The sequence below is a fragment of the Ornithorhynchus anatinus genome, chromosome 1 (genome assembly GCF_004115215.2).
Source record: "Ornithorhynchus anatinus isolate Pmale09 chromosome 1, mOrnAna1.pri.v4, whole genome shotgun sequence".
Lineage (NCBI taxonomy): Eukaryota > Metazoa > Chordata > Mammalia > Monotremata > Ornithorhynchidae > Ornithorhynchus > Ornithorhynchus anatinus.
In genome coordinates, this window is record NC_041728.1 from 128,167,241 (window position 1) to 128,178,741 (window position 11,501).

An 11,501-nucleotide genomic window follows, 5' to 3' on the forward strand; every position below is an offset into this window, starting at 1 on the left:
CAGTATTATGAATGATTGAATGAATGAATGAATGAATGAATGAATGATGGACAGTGCTTGGTCCCGCCCCCCGCCGGCGGCTTCCGGTTCCGCCCCCGCGCGCCCCTCTCTCCTTCCCCCCCGCCCGCAGCGACTTCCGGTTCCGGTCCTGCCTGCCTCCTTCCCTCCCTCCCCGGCCCCTCCCTCCTCGCCGGCAGCGACTTCCGGTTCCGGTCCCCCCTCCCTCCCTCCCTCTCTCCCTCCCTCCCTCTCTCTCCCTCTCCCTCTCCCCCTCCCTTCCTCTCCACCCTCCCTCTCCCTCCTCTTTCCCCCTCCCTCTCCCCCTCTCTCCCCACCTCTCCCTCTCTTTCCCTCTCCTCTCCCCGCTCCCTCCCTCCCCTCCCCCCGCGGCCACTTCCGGCCCCGCCCCCCTCCCCCGCGGCGGCTTCCGGTTCCGGTGCGGGTGGGGGGCGGGGCGGGGCGGGCCATGGCGGCGGGAGGCGGCGGCGGCGGCGGCGGCGACCCCCGGGCGGGCGACGTGGAGGAGGACGCCTCGCAGCTCGTCTTCCCCAAAGGTGCGTCGGCCCGGGCGCCCAACCCGGGAACGGCCATTCAGGACTACTTACTGAGCGCTCACTGTGTGCACAGCACTGGACCGAGCGCTTGGCGTGGACGACCGGGGACGATCTAATCGGGGGGAGACTCATGGATTCATTCGTATTTATTGAGCGCTGACTCTGTGCAGAGCACTGGACTAAGCAGCGTGGCTAGGTGGAAAGAGCCCCGGCTTTGGAGTTCAGAGGTCATGGGTTCGAATCCCGACTCTGCCACTTGTCAGCTGTGGGACTCTGGGCAAGTCACTTCTCTGGGCCTCAGTCACCTCATCTGTAAAATGGGGATGAAGACTGTGAGCCTCACGTGGGGCAACCTGATGACCCTGTATCTCCCCCAGCGCTTAGAACAGTGCTCGGCACATAGTAAGCGCTTAACAAATACCAACATTATTATTATTATTATTATTATCTAATCGGGGGGAGCCACATTTATGCATTCGTATTTACTGAGCGCTGACTCTGTGCAGAGCACTGTCCTAAGCGCTTGGTATGGACAACTGGGCAATAGAGAGAGACCATCCCTGCCCCAGGACGGGCTCACGGTCAAATCGGGGGGAGACTCATTTATTCATTCGTATTTACTGAGCGCTGACTCTGTGCAGAGCACTGGACTAAGCGCTTGGACGACAATTGGGCAACAGATAGAGACCATCCCTGCCCCACGACGGGCTCACAGTCTAATCGAACAGTGGGAACAGTCACCACCACCATCACCATACTGACGGCATCGGTTCGGCACTTCCCAGCGGCCAAGCACTCTCCTAATAATCTAATAATAATGCTGGTATTTGTTAAGCGCCTACTATGTGCGGAGCACTGTTCTAAGCGCTGGGGCAGGGACAGGGTCATCAGGTTGCCCCACGTGAGGCTCACAGTCTTCATCCCCGTTTCGCAGATGAGGGAACTGAGGCACAGAGAAGTGAAGTGACTTGCCCACAGTCACATAGCTGACAAGTGGCGGAGCCGGGATTCGAACCCATGACCTCTCAATCCCAAGCCTGGGCTCTTTCCATAGAGCCATGCTGCTTCTCAAAATAATAATGTTGGTATTTAAGGTCTTACTAGGTGCAGAGCACTGTTCTAAGCACTCGGGCAGATACAAGGTGATCAGGTGGTCCCCCGTGAGGCTCACAATCTTCATCCCCATTTTACAGATGAGGGAACTGAGACACAGAGAAGCGAAGTGACTTGGCCAAAGTCACCCAGCTGACAAGTGGCAGAGGCGGGATTCGAATCCACGACCTCAAGGGACGCCCCCCTGCCCCAGGCCCTTAGCGGTCATTTATTTCTCTCCGTGAATGTCTGCCTGTCCGCCCCGCTCCCGCTTCTAGCCCGTGACCCCCTTCGTGGGCAGGGATCGCCTCTCTCTGTTGCCAAATTGTACTTTCCTTAGCGCTTAGCAGAGTGCTCTGCACACAGTAAGCACTCAATACCATTGAGTGGATGAACAAATACCATCATTATGGCTATTATTATTGTAGACCGTGAGCCCGTTGTCGGGCAGGGATCGTCTCTCCCTGCGGCCGAATTGTACTTTCCTTAGCGCTTAGCAGAGTGCCTTGCACACAGTTAGCGCTCAATTAATGCGAATGAATGAATGAACAGATATCATCATTATGATTATTTTTATTTGACCGTGAGCCCGTTGTTGGGCGGGCATCGTCTCTGTTGCCGAATTTTACTTTCCCTAGCGCTTAGTAGAGTACTCTGCACCCAGTAAGCGCTCAATATATACAACTGAGTGACCGAGCCCGTTGTCGGCAGTGATTGTCTCTCTCTGTTGCCAAATTGTACTTCCCGAGCGCTCAGTACAGTGCTCTGCGCACAGTAGGTGCTCAGTAAACACGCCTGAGAGAGGAAGCCCACCGTGGGCAGCGATTGTCCCTCTTTGTTGCCGAATTTCCCTTTCCCAACGCTTAGTACAGCGCTCTGCACACAGGAAGCGCCCAGTGAATACGATTGAGTGAGTGAGCCCGTTGTTGAGCAGGGGTCGTCTCTATTTGTTGCCGAATTGCGTGGCTCAGTGGCAAGAGCCCGGGCTTGGGAGTCGGAGTCATGGGTTCGAATCCCGGATCCGCCACTTGTCAGCTGTGGGTCTCTGGGCAAGTCGCTTCACTTCTCCGTGCCTCAGTTACCTCATCTGTAAAATGAGGATTAAGACTGTGAGCCCCATGTGGGACAACCTGATCGTATCTCCCCCAGTGCATAGAACAGTGTTTGGCACATAGTAAGCATTTAACAGATACCATCATCAGTACAGTGCTCTGCAAACAGGAAGCGCTCAGTAAATGTGATTGAATGAATGAATATTATACTCTCCCCCTCGCACTTACTACAGTGTTGTGGGCAAGGATTGTCTCTATTGGTTGCCGAATTGCACTTTCCCAGCACTTACAGTGCTCTGCACATAGTAAGCGCTCAGTAAATACGATTGAATGAATGCTGTCCACACAGTAAATACGATTGAATGAATGAAAATGCCCCCTCCTTCCCCGGGCTGACTTTCTAGACTTTCTGACTTTCTAGATCCCCGTGATGCCCCAGGGCGTCACGTGAAGTCTTGCCATCGCCCCTTCTGCTCCCACCCGCCTCTGCATTGCCCTGACCTGCTCCCTCTAAGAACAATAATAATAATTATGGCACTTGTAAAGCACTTCCTGTGTGCCGAGCACTGTTCTCCATACCGAGGTAGATACAAGGCAATCGGGTTGACCCACGTGGAGCTCACTAGTCTTAATCCCCAATTTTACGGATGAGTTAACGGAGGCCCAGAGAAGTGAAGTGACTTGCCCAAAGTCCCACAGCGGACAAGTGGCGGAGCCGGGATGAGAACCCACGTCCTCCGACTCCCTTTGTTCGTCCCCGCTCCCAGCCCCACGGCCCTTACGTCCATATCCGTCATCTGTTTATGCTAATGTCCGTCTCTCTAAACTGTAAACTCGTCGTGGGCAGGGAATGTGTCCGTTGTATCCTTATATTGTACGGTCCCAAGCGCTTAGTACGATGCTCTGTGATAATGTTGATATTTGTGAAGCGCTTATTAGGTGCCACGCACTATTCTAAGCACTGGGGCAGGTACAGGGTGATCAGGACGTCCCATGTGGGGCTCACAGTCTTCACCCCCATTTTACAGATGAGGTAACTGAGGCACAGAGAAGTGAAGTGACTTGCCCAAGGTCACACAGCTGACAGGCAGCGGAACCGGGATTAGAACCCTTGACCTTTGACTCCCAAGCCCGTGCTCTTTCCACTAAGCCACGCTGCTTCTCTATTCAGGAAGCGCTCAGTAAATACGCCTGACTGTGTGGGAAGGAAACATGCCTGCGCACTCTGTTGTATCGAGCTCTCCCGAGCGCTCAGTACATAAAAAGACTGTGACTGTGAGACGTTTAGACCGTGAGCCTGTCGTTTAGACCGTGAGCCCGTTATTGGGCAGGGATCGCCTATCTGTTGCCGAATTGTACATTCCAAGCGCACAGTACAGGGCTCTGTGCAGCGTAAGCGCTCGATAAGTACGATTGAATGAATAATAAGTGCTCAGTACTAATAAGTGCCGATGATGTGTCTATTCTCCCAGAGGAAATCTCGGGCGTGTCAGCCCCATTTTGATTTAGAAGGATGAGGGAAGGAGGAGGTCGAGATCAATTAACGTATTTATCGGGCGTCTACTGGGTGCAGAGCGCACTCCCTTCTCCCAGATACCCCGGCTCACACTCTCCCTTCCACTCAAGCTAACCCGTTGGCTATGCCGCGTTCTCACCTCTCCCACCCCTGCCCCCTTGCTCGTGCTTTTCCTCGTCAAGCATCCTCGGTGGTATTTCTCGAGCGCTTTCTGTGTGCTTTCTCCCAAGCACTGCTAAGTGCCTGGGAGAGTCCAACGCGACAGAGTTGGTAGACGCTTTTCCCACCCAGAGCACGCGGACCATCCGGAGGGGGAGACGGGCATTAGTAAAAATAATTTAGAATGTAGAACTTTCCTCCTGCCTGAAACTCCCTCCCCCCCTTCAGATCTGCCAGACCGCAACTCTCCCAGTCTTCAAACTCTCCCAATCTTCAGAGCCCTTCTGGAATATATCGTTTCCGGGAAGCTTTCCCGGTTCCTTTTTCTCTTCTCCCTCCCAACTGCCTCCTCGGCATTTAAGCACCGCCTCGGCACTCAGATGCCCACACACCGCCCGTGCCGTTTCTGCGGGCTTGGGACGGAGCCGGTGAAAATGGGGCTCTGAGTGAAGGCCGATTCGGCCGTACTGATTCCCGTTTCTAGAATTTGAAACGGCGGAGACGCTTCTAAATTCAGAAGTACACATGCTCCTGGAACATCGCAAGCAGCAGAACGAAAGTGCAGAGGATGAACAGGAACTTTCAGAGGTTTTTATGAAGACTCTGAACTACACCGCCCGCTTCAGCCGTTTCAAAAACAGGGAGACCATTGCCAGCGTCCGCAGGTGAGTACGGTCGTTCCTACCGGAACTTACTATTTTCAAGCGGGCTCCGGGTAGGAGGAGATGAACGGATAGGGAGAGGCAGCGCTGGAACGCGACCACGAGCCGACTGGAAAGGACACTGCGGAAAGGCTTCTTTCAAGCAAGATCAATGAATGAATGCTCAATGAATAAGTGCTCAATACTAATAAGTGCCGACGATGTGTCTATTCTCCCAGAAGAAATCTCGGACGTGTCAGCCCCATACTGATTTTGAAGGATGAGGGAAGGAGGAGGTGGAGATCAATTATCATATTTATCGGGTGTCTACTGGGTGCAGAGCGCACTCCCGTCTCCTTCTGAACTCGTTGCAAAATTGTTTTCACTGTCCGAGGGAAACCGATCTTTAGATGACTGCAGATCGGTTCCCAGTACCACGTTAAGGAGCTTCAGAGAATGTGTCAAAGACCACGTGGACTTCTGGAAACGAGCTTTTCGTTTCCCGCAGCCACCTGGGATTTCCCACCGTGACAGAAGTCGTATGGTACGGTAGTTGTTTTTGAACCGTCTTACGCAGAACGCCCTCACTCTCCATCGAAATAATGACCGGTTGACGGTGCAGTTGGATGATAACGTGGTTGATTTGCAGGGTGCAACTACTGTGTTCTGGGAAGAATGCTTGTACCGATGGAAACCTCTTTTTATTACAGAACGTTACGTGCAGTGGTAATATATAGTTAAAATGTTGCTATTATGATTCACCATTTTTAATAGCCTGTGTTGAGCGTTGGTTATGCGTCAGGCTCTGTACTAAATACGAATCAGGTTGGACACAATCCGTCTCCCTCATGGGACTCGTGGTCTTAATCCCCACTTTACATATGAGGAAATGAGAAGTGAAGTGACTTGCCCAAGGTCACACAGCAGACCTGTGGCGGAGCCGGGAGTAGAACTCAGTTCCTCCCGACTCCTAGGCCCGTGCTCTATCCGCTAGGCCCCGCTGCCGGTTCATTTATATCTACTGTGCAGGACCTATGTAAAATTACGATCGGAAATTTGTGATCGGGGGATTCCAGGAGTTGCAGCGGCCGATATCCGTATAGGTGTGTGAAGTGTTTCTCTGCTTTTTCTAGAAGAGTTTTAAGACTTTCCAGTCGCTAATCCCAAGAATAAGGACTAGATGATAGAGTGTTCTGACATCCAATTTAATACATTATTTTAAATTACATTACCTCTCATTCTAAGAGCTCAAGGTGCAGTCCAGAGAACTTTAATCAGGACATGAAGTATTTTTCATGTCGGCGTTATAGAACGGAAAGCCAGAAAAGTTTGGGAACAAGTCGAAAAGATTAAAAAAGGGGATTTCGAAGGGCGGTGAGATGAGTGGAACAAGTGAAGCTTCAGGCAAAGGATGGTGGAGTCCCCGAAGGATGCCGCAGTCTCTAACACGGATAGATGGATAGATCCATCCATCCTGATTGGATATCCACGGTATTGGATGGTTTTCCACGTCGAAAAGATTGAAAAAAGGGGATTTCGCAGGGGTGGTGAGATTGAGTGGAACAAGTGAAGCTTCAGGCAAGGGATGGTGGAGTCCCCGAAGGATGCCGCAGTCTCTAACACGGATAGATGGATAGATCCATCCATCCTAATGGGATATCCACGATATTGGAGGGTTTTCCACAGGCCAGTTCCCTACTCCTTTTACCCAAACTTTGCCGTCTTGGCTCTTTTTTTATTGTTAACAACACGTGCAGGGACCTAGCGGTCATGGTATTTTTCATTCATTCAATAGTATTTATGGAGCGCTTACTATGTGCAGAGCACTGGACTAAGCTCTTGGAATGGACAAATGGGTAACAGAGACAGCCCCTGCCCTTTGACGGGCTTACAGCCTAATGCTAATTATGTGCAAAACACTAAGCACTGGGGAAAAGATGGATAATCAATCAGAGGTGTTTTTTGAGCACTTACTTTGTGCAGAGCACTGTATTAAGAGTTTGGGAGAGTATAGGAGTACAGTGGAAGAGAAGTGGTAGACCCGTTTCCTGTCCACAACGAGCTTAAAGTCTAGAGGATGAGTTTACAGGGCAGATGAGATATAGGTATGATCAAGGGATCCACAATCTAAGGACGAGTGGGGAGTGTTGGTGACAGATACCTAAAGAAAGATGACCAATCGATCGTATTTATGGAAGGATCGTATTTATCGAGGGCTTATCATGTGCAGAGCATTATACAAAATACAGACCCAGAGAGATGAAGAGAAGCGTGTTCGGAGGACCGGATTTTATCACCCGGGTGTCTCGGGTGAGCACTCGCAGCCTGTGGCCAGGCCGATGGACTGCCCGTCGTTGTGAAAGTTTGGCAGATGCCCTGGGGGTGGCTGAATCCCTTCCCCAGGCTGGAGCGGGTCACCACGGTCACTAGGGTGCCAGGGAAACCTCTTTCCCCTGCGGCTAGGACCTGGGGATGGATCAGTCGATCAATCAGTCGATGATTTATTGAGTGCTGGGATGCAGAGCAGGGAGAGCAACGGATGCCTCACCTCACTTTTGTGGGCCTCAGTTTCCTCACCTGTAAAATGGGGATTAAGACCGTGAGCCAATGTGGGACAGGGCCTGTATCCAACCCGATTATCTTCTGTCGACCCCAGCGCTTCGAAGAATGCTTGGCACCTAGTAAGCGCTAAACGAATACCGTGATTATTACAGTTAATCAGAAGTTGTTGGAATTTTCGGCTTATCCTAATGGCAGCGTTCAGTGGAGAAGTTCCACGTTCTTAGATTGCTTTCCCTTATGCTCTCCCCTCTGAAAGTCGTATACGTTCTCGGTCGCGTTAAAAAAAACCGAAACATCTCTTGACTTTGTGCAGCTTGTTGCTCCAGAAGAAGCTCCATAAATTCGAGTTGGCCTGTTTAGCCAATCTTTGCCCTGAGACAGCAGAGGAAGCCAAGGCTCTGATTCCAAGGTGAGACGGATTCGGGTCTGGGCAGAATGCAATCTGAAATATCTTTTTCCTAACACTAAATCCGTGGCAGTGGAACAGTCAGATTGGGTTGCTAAAGTTTGGAAGGGAGGCGTTGGAAAGCTTCTCCCTTGTGAGGTGGCTGTTTCGGGATAATGGAAAGGTGAACGAGTGCTATAGAGAAAATCTGCTATTTCTCTCATCGCTAAATTTGCCCTTTGGTTTTTGTGTGGCCTTTTTTTTTTTTTGTCCTGTTCTGGCAGCCTGGAAGGTCGATTTGAAGATGAGGAGCTTCAGCAGATTCTTGATGATATCCAGACCAAGCGAAGCTTCCAGTATTAGCCCCAAAGATTCCAAAATTAGCCTCCAGAAGCCAGAAGAGGAAGTTCTAACTGTTCCTCTGCAACTCTGAAAAGCACAAATCCCACAGAATCACATCACTTTGGCTTTCCTTGGTCAGAACAGTACGAAACGACGTCTTGTAGAAGGGCCGATTTAACCACGGACAGTTGCGCATTTTGACTCCTCGACTGCCATAGATGTGGCAAAGACTCCTTTACCGTGACATCCGTCGGATCTTGGCACGGGACTTGGGGATGCTCTCCTTTGAGAACTGATGTCCTCAACCTTCATCTTTGCCCTGAGAATCTACAAGAAGTTTTTAATCTCTGGTTTGAATAAATGTAGAATGGGATTATTTCAGGGAGCTGCTTCTGTTTTACAGTGTGAAAACTAGGAATCTGTGTTCCTTTTGAACATTTTAAGTCATAGTGTTGGAATCAAGACTCAAGATGAAGTAGCTTTATGATCTCTGGATAAAAAGGTGTCCGTCACCCAGCTTTTTCTGTATTTCTGTTTTGTCTTAATTAAATGTGGTATTTTTCATTTGGGTTGTGGACCTTAAGTTTACTGTAGGTTTTGTTGTTTCTGTACTCTAAGTAGGAGGATTTCCATCAGGTCTGGAGAAATGAAATAGAAATAACCTCTGTGGAAGAAAGGGGAAATGACATCTAGCAGATCGAAATCCTTCTATGTGATTATTAGGGTTTTCTGCTTTACAATAGAGATTTATCATGTTAATGTCACTAATTGATAATTTGATATTTGTATCCAAGGTAATGTTGACATATTAAGTGACTACAATCACAGAAGATGAGTAGAATCAGACAATAGATTTTCCCGTTACCCACTATTTTATATTTTCAGATTCTGTGTGGAGTCTCATTGTAAGGCTCATTATAGGGGATATCTCAGGAGGGAAGAAGCCGTCTTAAAGTAATTCTAACAGGAACAGATTCCTTCAAATGTCTCTTATAATTTAGGAAAAGTATAATTCAGCTAGAATTATTTGGCCCGAGTACAGTTTGGAATTTATAGTACAGGGTGACTCGATATGTTTCGGGCAACCGCATTACGAGCGATTAAAACAGCCGCATCAAGTTTTAATATAGCAAATGCTGAAAATGGCCTGTGTGATTTTTGCATGGTGATCTTCGTGTCCATCAACCGCTGTCAACCCCGCTATCAACCCCAGCGCTTTAAAGAGTGCCTGGCACATAGTAAGTGCTAAACAAATACCATAATTGTTATTATTAATCGCAAGTTGTGGAATTTTCAGGTTACCCTGATGGCAGCATTCAGTGGAGAGGTTCTGCGTTCTTCAGTTGCTTTCCCTTATGCTCTCCTCTCTGAACGTCGTGTACGTTCTCTGTTGTGTAAAAAAAATAAATCTCTTTGTGCAGAGATTTTATTCTCTCGAATTTATGGAGCTGCTTCTGGAGCAACAAGCTGCACACGACGGTGACCTCCGTGTCCATCTGCACATACTGGGTGCAGAGCACTGTACTAAGCACTTGGGAGAGTACAGCACAGTTGGTAGACACGCTTCCTTCTCACCAGGAGCTTTCTGGAACAATGTGAGAAGTATGTGTTTACATGCAACGCCTCCAAACCATACTTATACAGAGTCTCCCCAGGACTTCTGACCGTCAAAGTCTATCCTCAAGTCCCTGTGAGGAGATGAGTATCACCGTGTTTGTCCACGCACATCCTGAAAACCTCCAGTTGTAGCCCGCTCCCCTCTGTATCAAACAGAAACTCCTGAATTGGCTTCAAGGCACTCAGTCCACTTTGTCCTTTCTCCTACCGCACCCAGGGTTCCTCTGAAGCAAACCCATTCACTGTTTTGCCCCCTTTCCCCCCCGCCCTGACTTTCCCATCACCGTAGATGGCACCACCGCCCTTCCTGTCTCACAAGTCTGTAACCTATTCGCTTCTTATTCAACCCACACAGTCGATCTGTCAGCAGATCCTGTTGGTTCTACCTACACAACATTACTGAAATCCATCATTTCGCCTCCAATCCTAGCATTTATCTTATCGGGCCTTGACTGTCGCATCAGCCCCCCGGCTGACCTCCCTGCCTTCTGTCTCTCCCCACACCGGTCCATACTTCACTTTGCTGCCCAGATCATTTTCCTAAAATAAAGGCCAGTCCACTTTTTCCCGACTCCTCGAGAACCTCCGGCGGTTACCTGTTCACCTCCGCGTCAGACAAGCCTTACCATTGGCTTTGAAGTACTCGATCGCCTTGCCTGTCTCATCTTGCCGATTTCCTACCACGACCCAGCAAAAGCCAACCTACTCACTATACCTCGATCTCATCTATCTCGCAGAAGACCCCTGGTCCGTGTCCTGGAGCTCCCCATCCGCCCCCCACCTCAAATCTGATGGATGGTCACTCTCCCCAACTTTAAAACCTTATTAAAATCACATCTCCTGGAGGTCTTCCCTAACTAAGAAGCAGCAGCATGGCCTAGTGGAGAGCACGGGCCTAGGAGTCAGAGGGCCCGGGTACTAATCCCAGCTCTGCCACCTGACTGATATGTGACCTTGGGCTAGTCACTTGCTTTCTCTGTGGTCGTTACCTCGTCTTTAACATAGGGGTTAAAACTGTGTGCCCCATGTGGGGCATAGACTCTGTCCAACCTCATTAGTTTGTATTGACCTCGGCACTTCGTACACTGCCAGGCACACGGTGAACACTTAAATCCTATTAAAAAAACCCAACAACTAAACTCCCATTTCCCCTATTCCCTCTCCCTTGCACTTAGATCGGTACCCTTTATTCAACCCATCTTCAGCCCCCCCCAGCACTTATATAAATATCCATAATTTATATTAATGTCTCTCCCTCTAGACCGTAAGCTCCTTGAGTCTACTAACTCCGTTAGAGTGTACTCCCCTAAGCACTTAATACAGTGCTCTACACCCCGTAAGTGCTCAGTAAATAGCCCCGCCTCCAGCCTCTTGCTCACACCCTTCATCCTGTCTCGAATTCCCTCCCTTCCAAATTTGAGAAACCACAGCCTTTCAGAAATCACATCTCCTAGCTAGAATTTAGCGTCCATCTCCTCTTCTGGACTGTAAACACCTCTAAACTGTAAGCTCCCTGTTAGCAGGACACGTGTCGACCAACTCTTATATTGTACTCCCCCAAACTGCTTGGTACACTGCCCT

The 11,501-nt window shown here is 49.7% G+C and overlaps 1 protein-coding gene across 1 annotated transcript; it reads left to right on the top strand.

Annotated features, from left to right (window-relative positions):
* Positions 1–472: 472 nt before the first annotated feature.
* On the top strand, positions 473–9,725 carry POLR2D (RNA polymerase II subunit D; the record flags this gene model as incomplete). Its single annotated transcript, XM_029069990.1, has 4 exons — positions 473–554; positions 4,858–5,038; positions 7,890–7,985; positions 8,246–9,725. Coding segments are annotated over 4 exons (438 nt in total), but the record flags the coding sequence as incomplete, so codon positions are not given.
* Between the last annotated feature and the right edge of the window lie 1,776 nt (positions 9,726–11,501).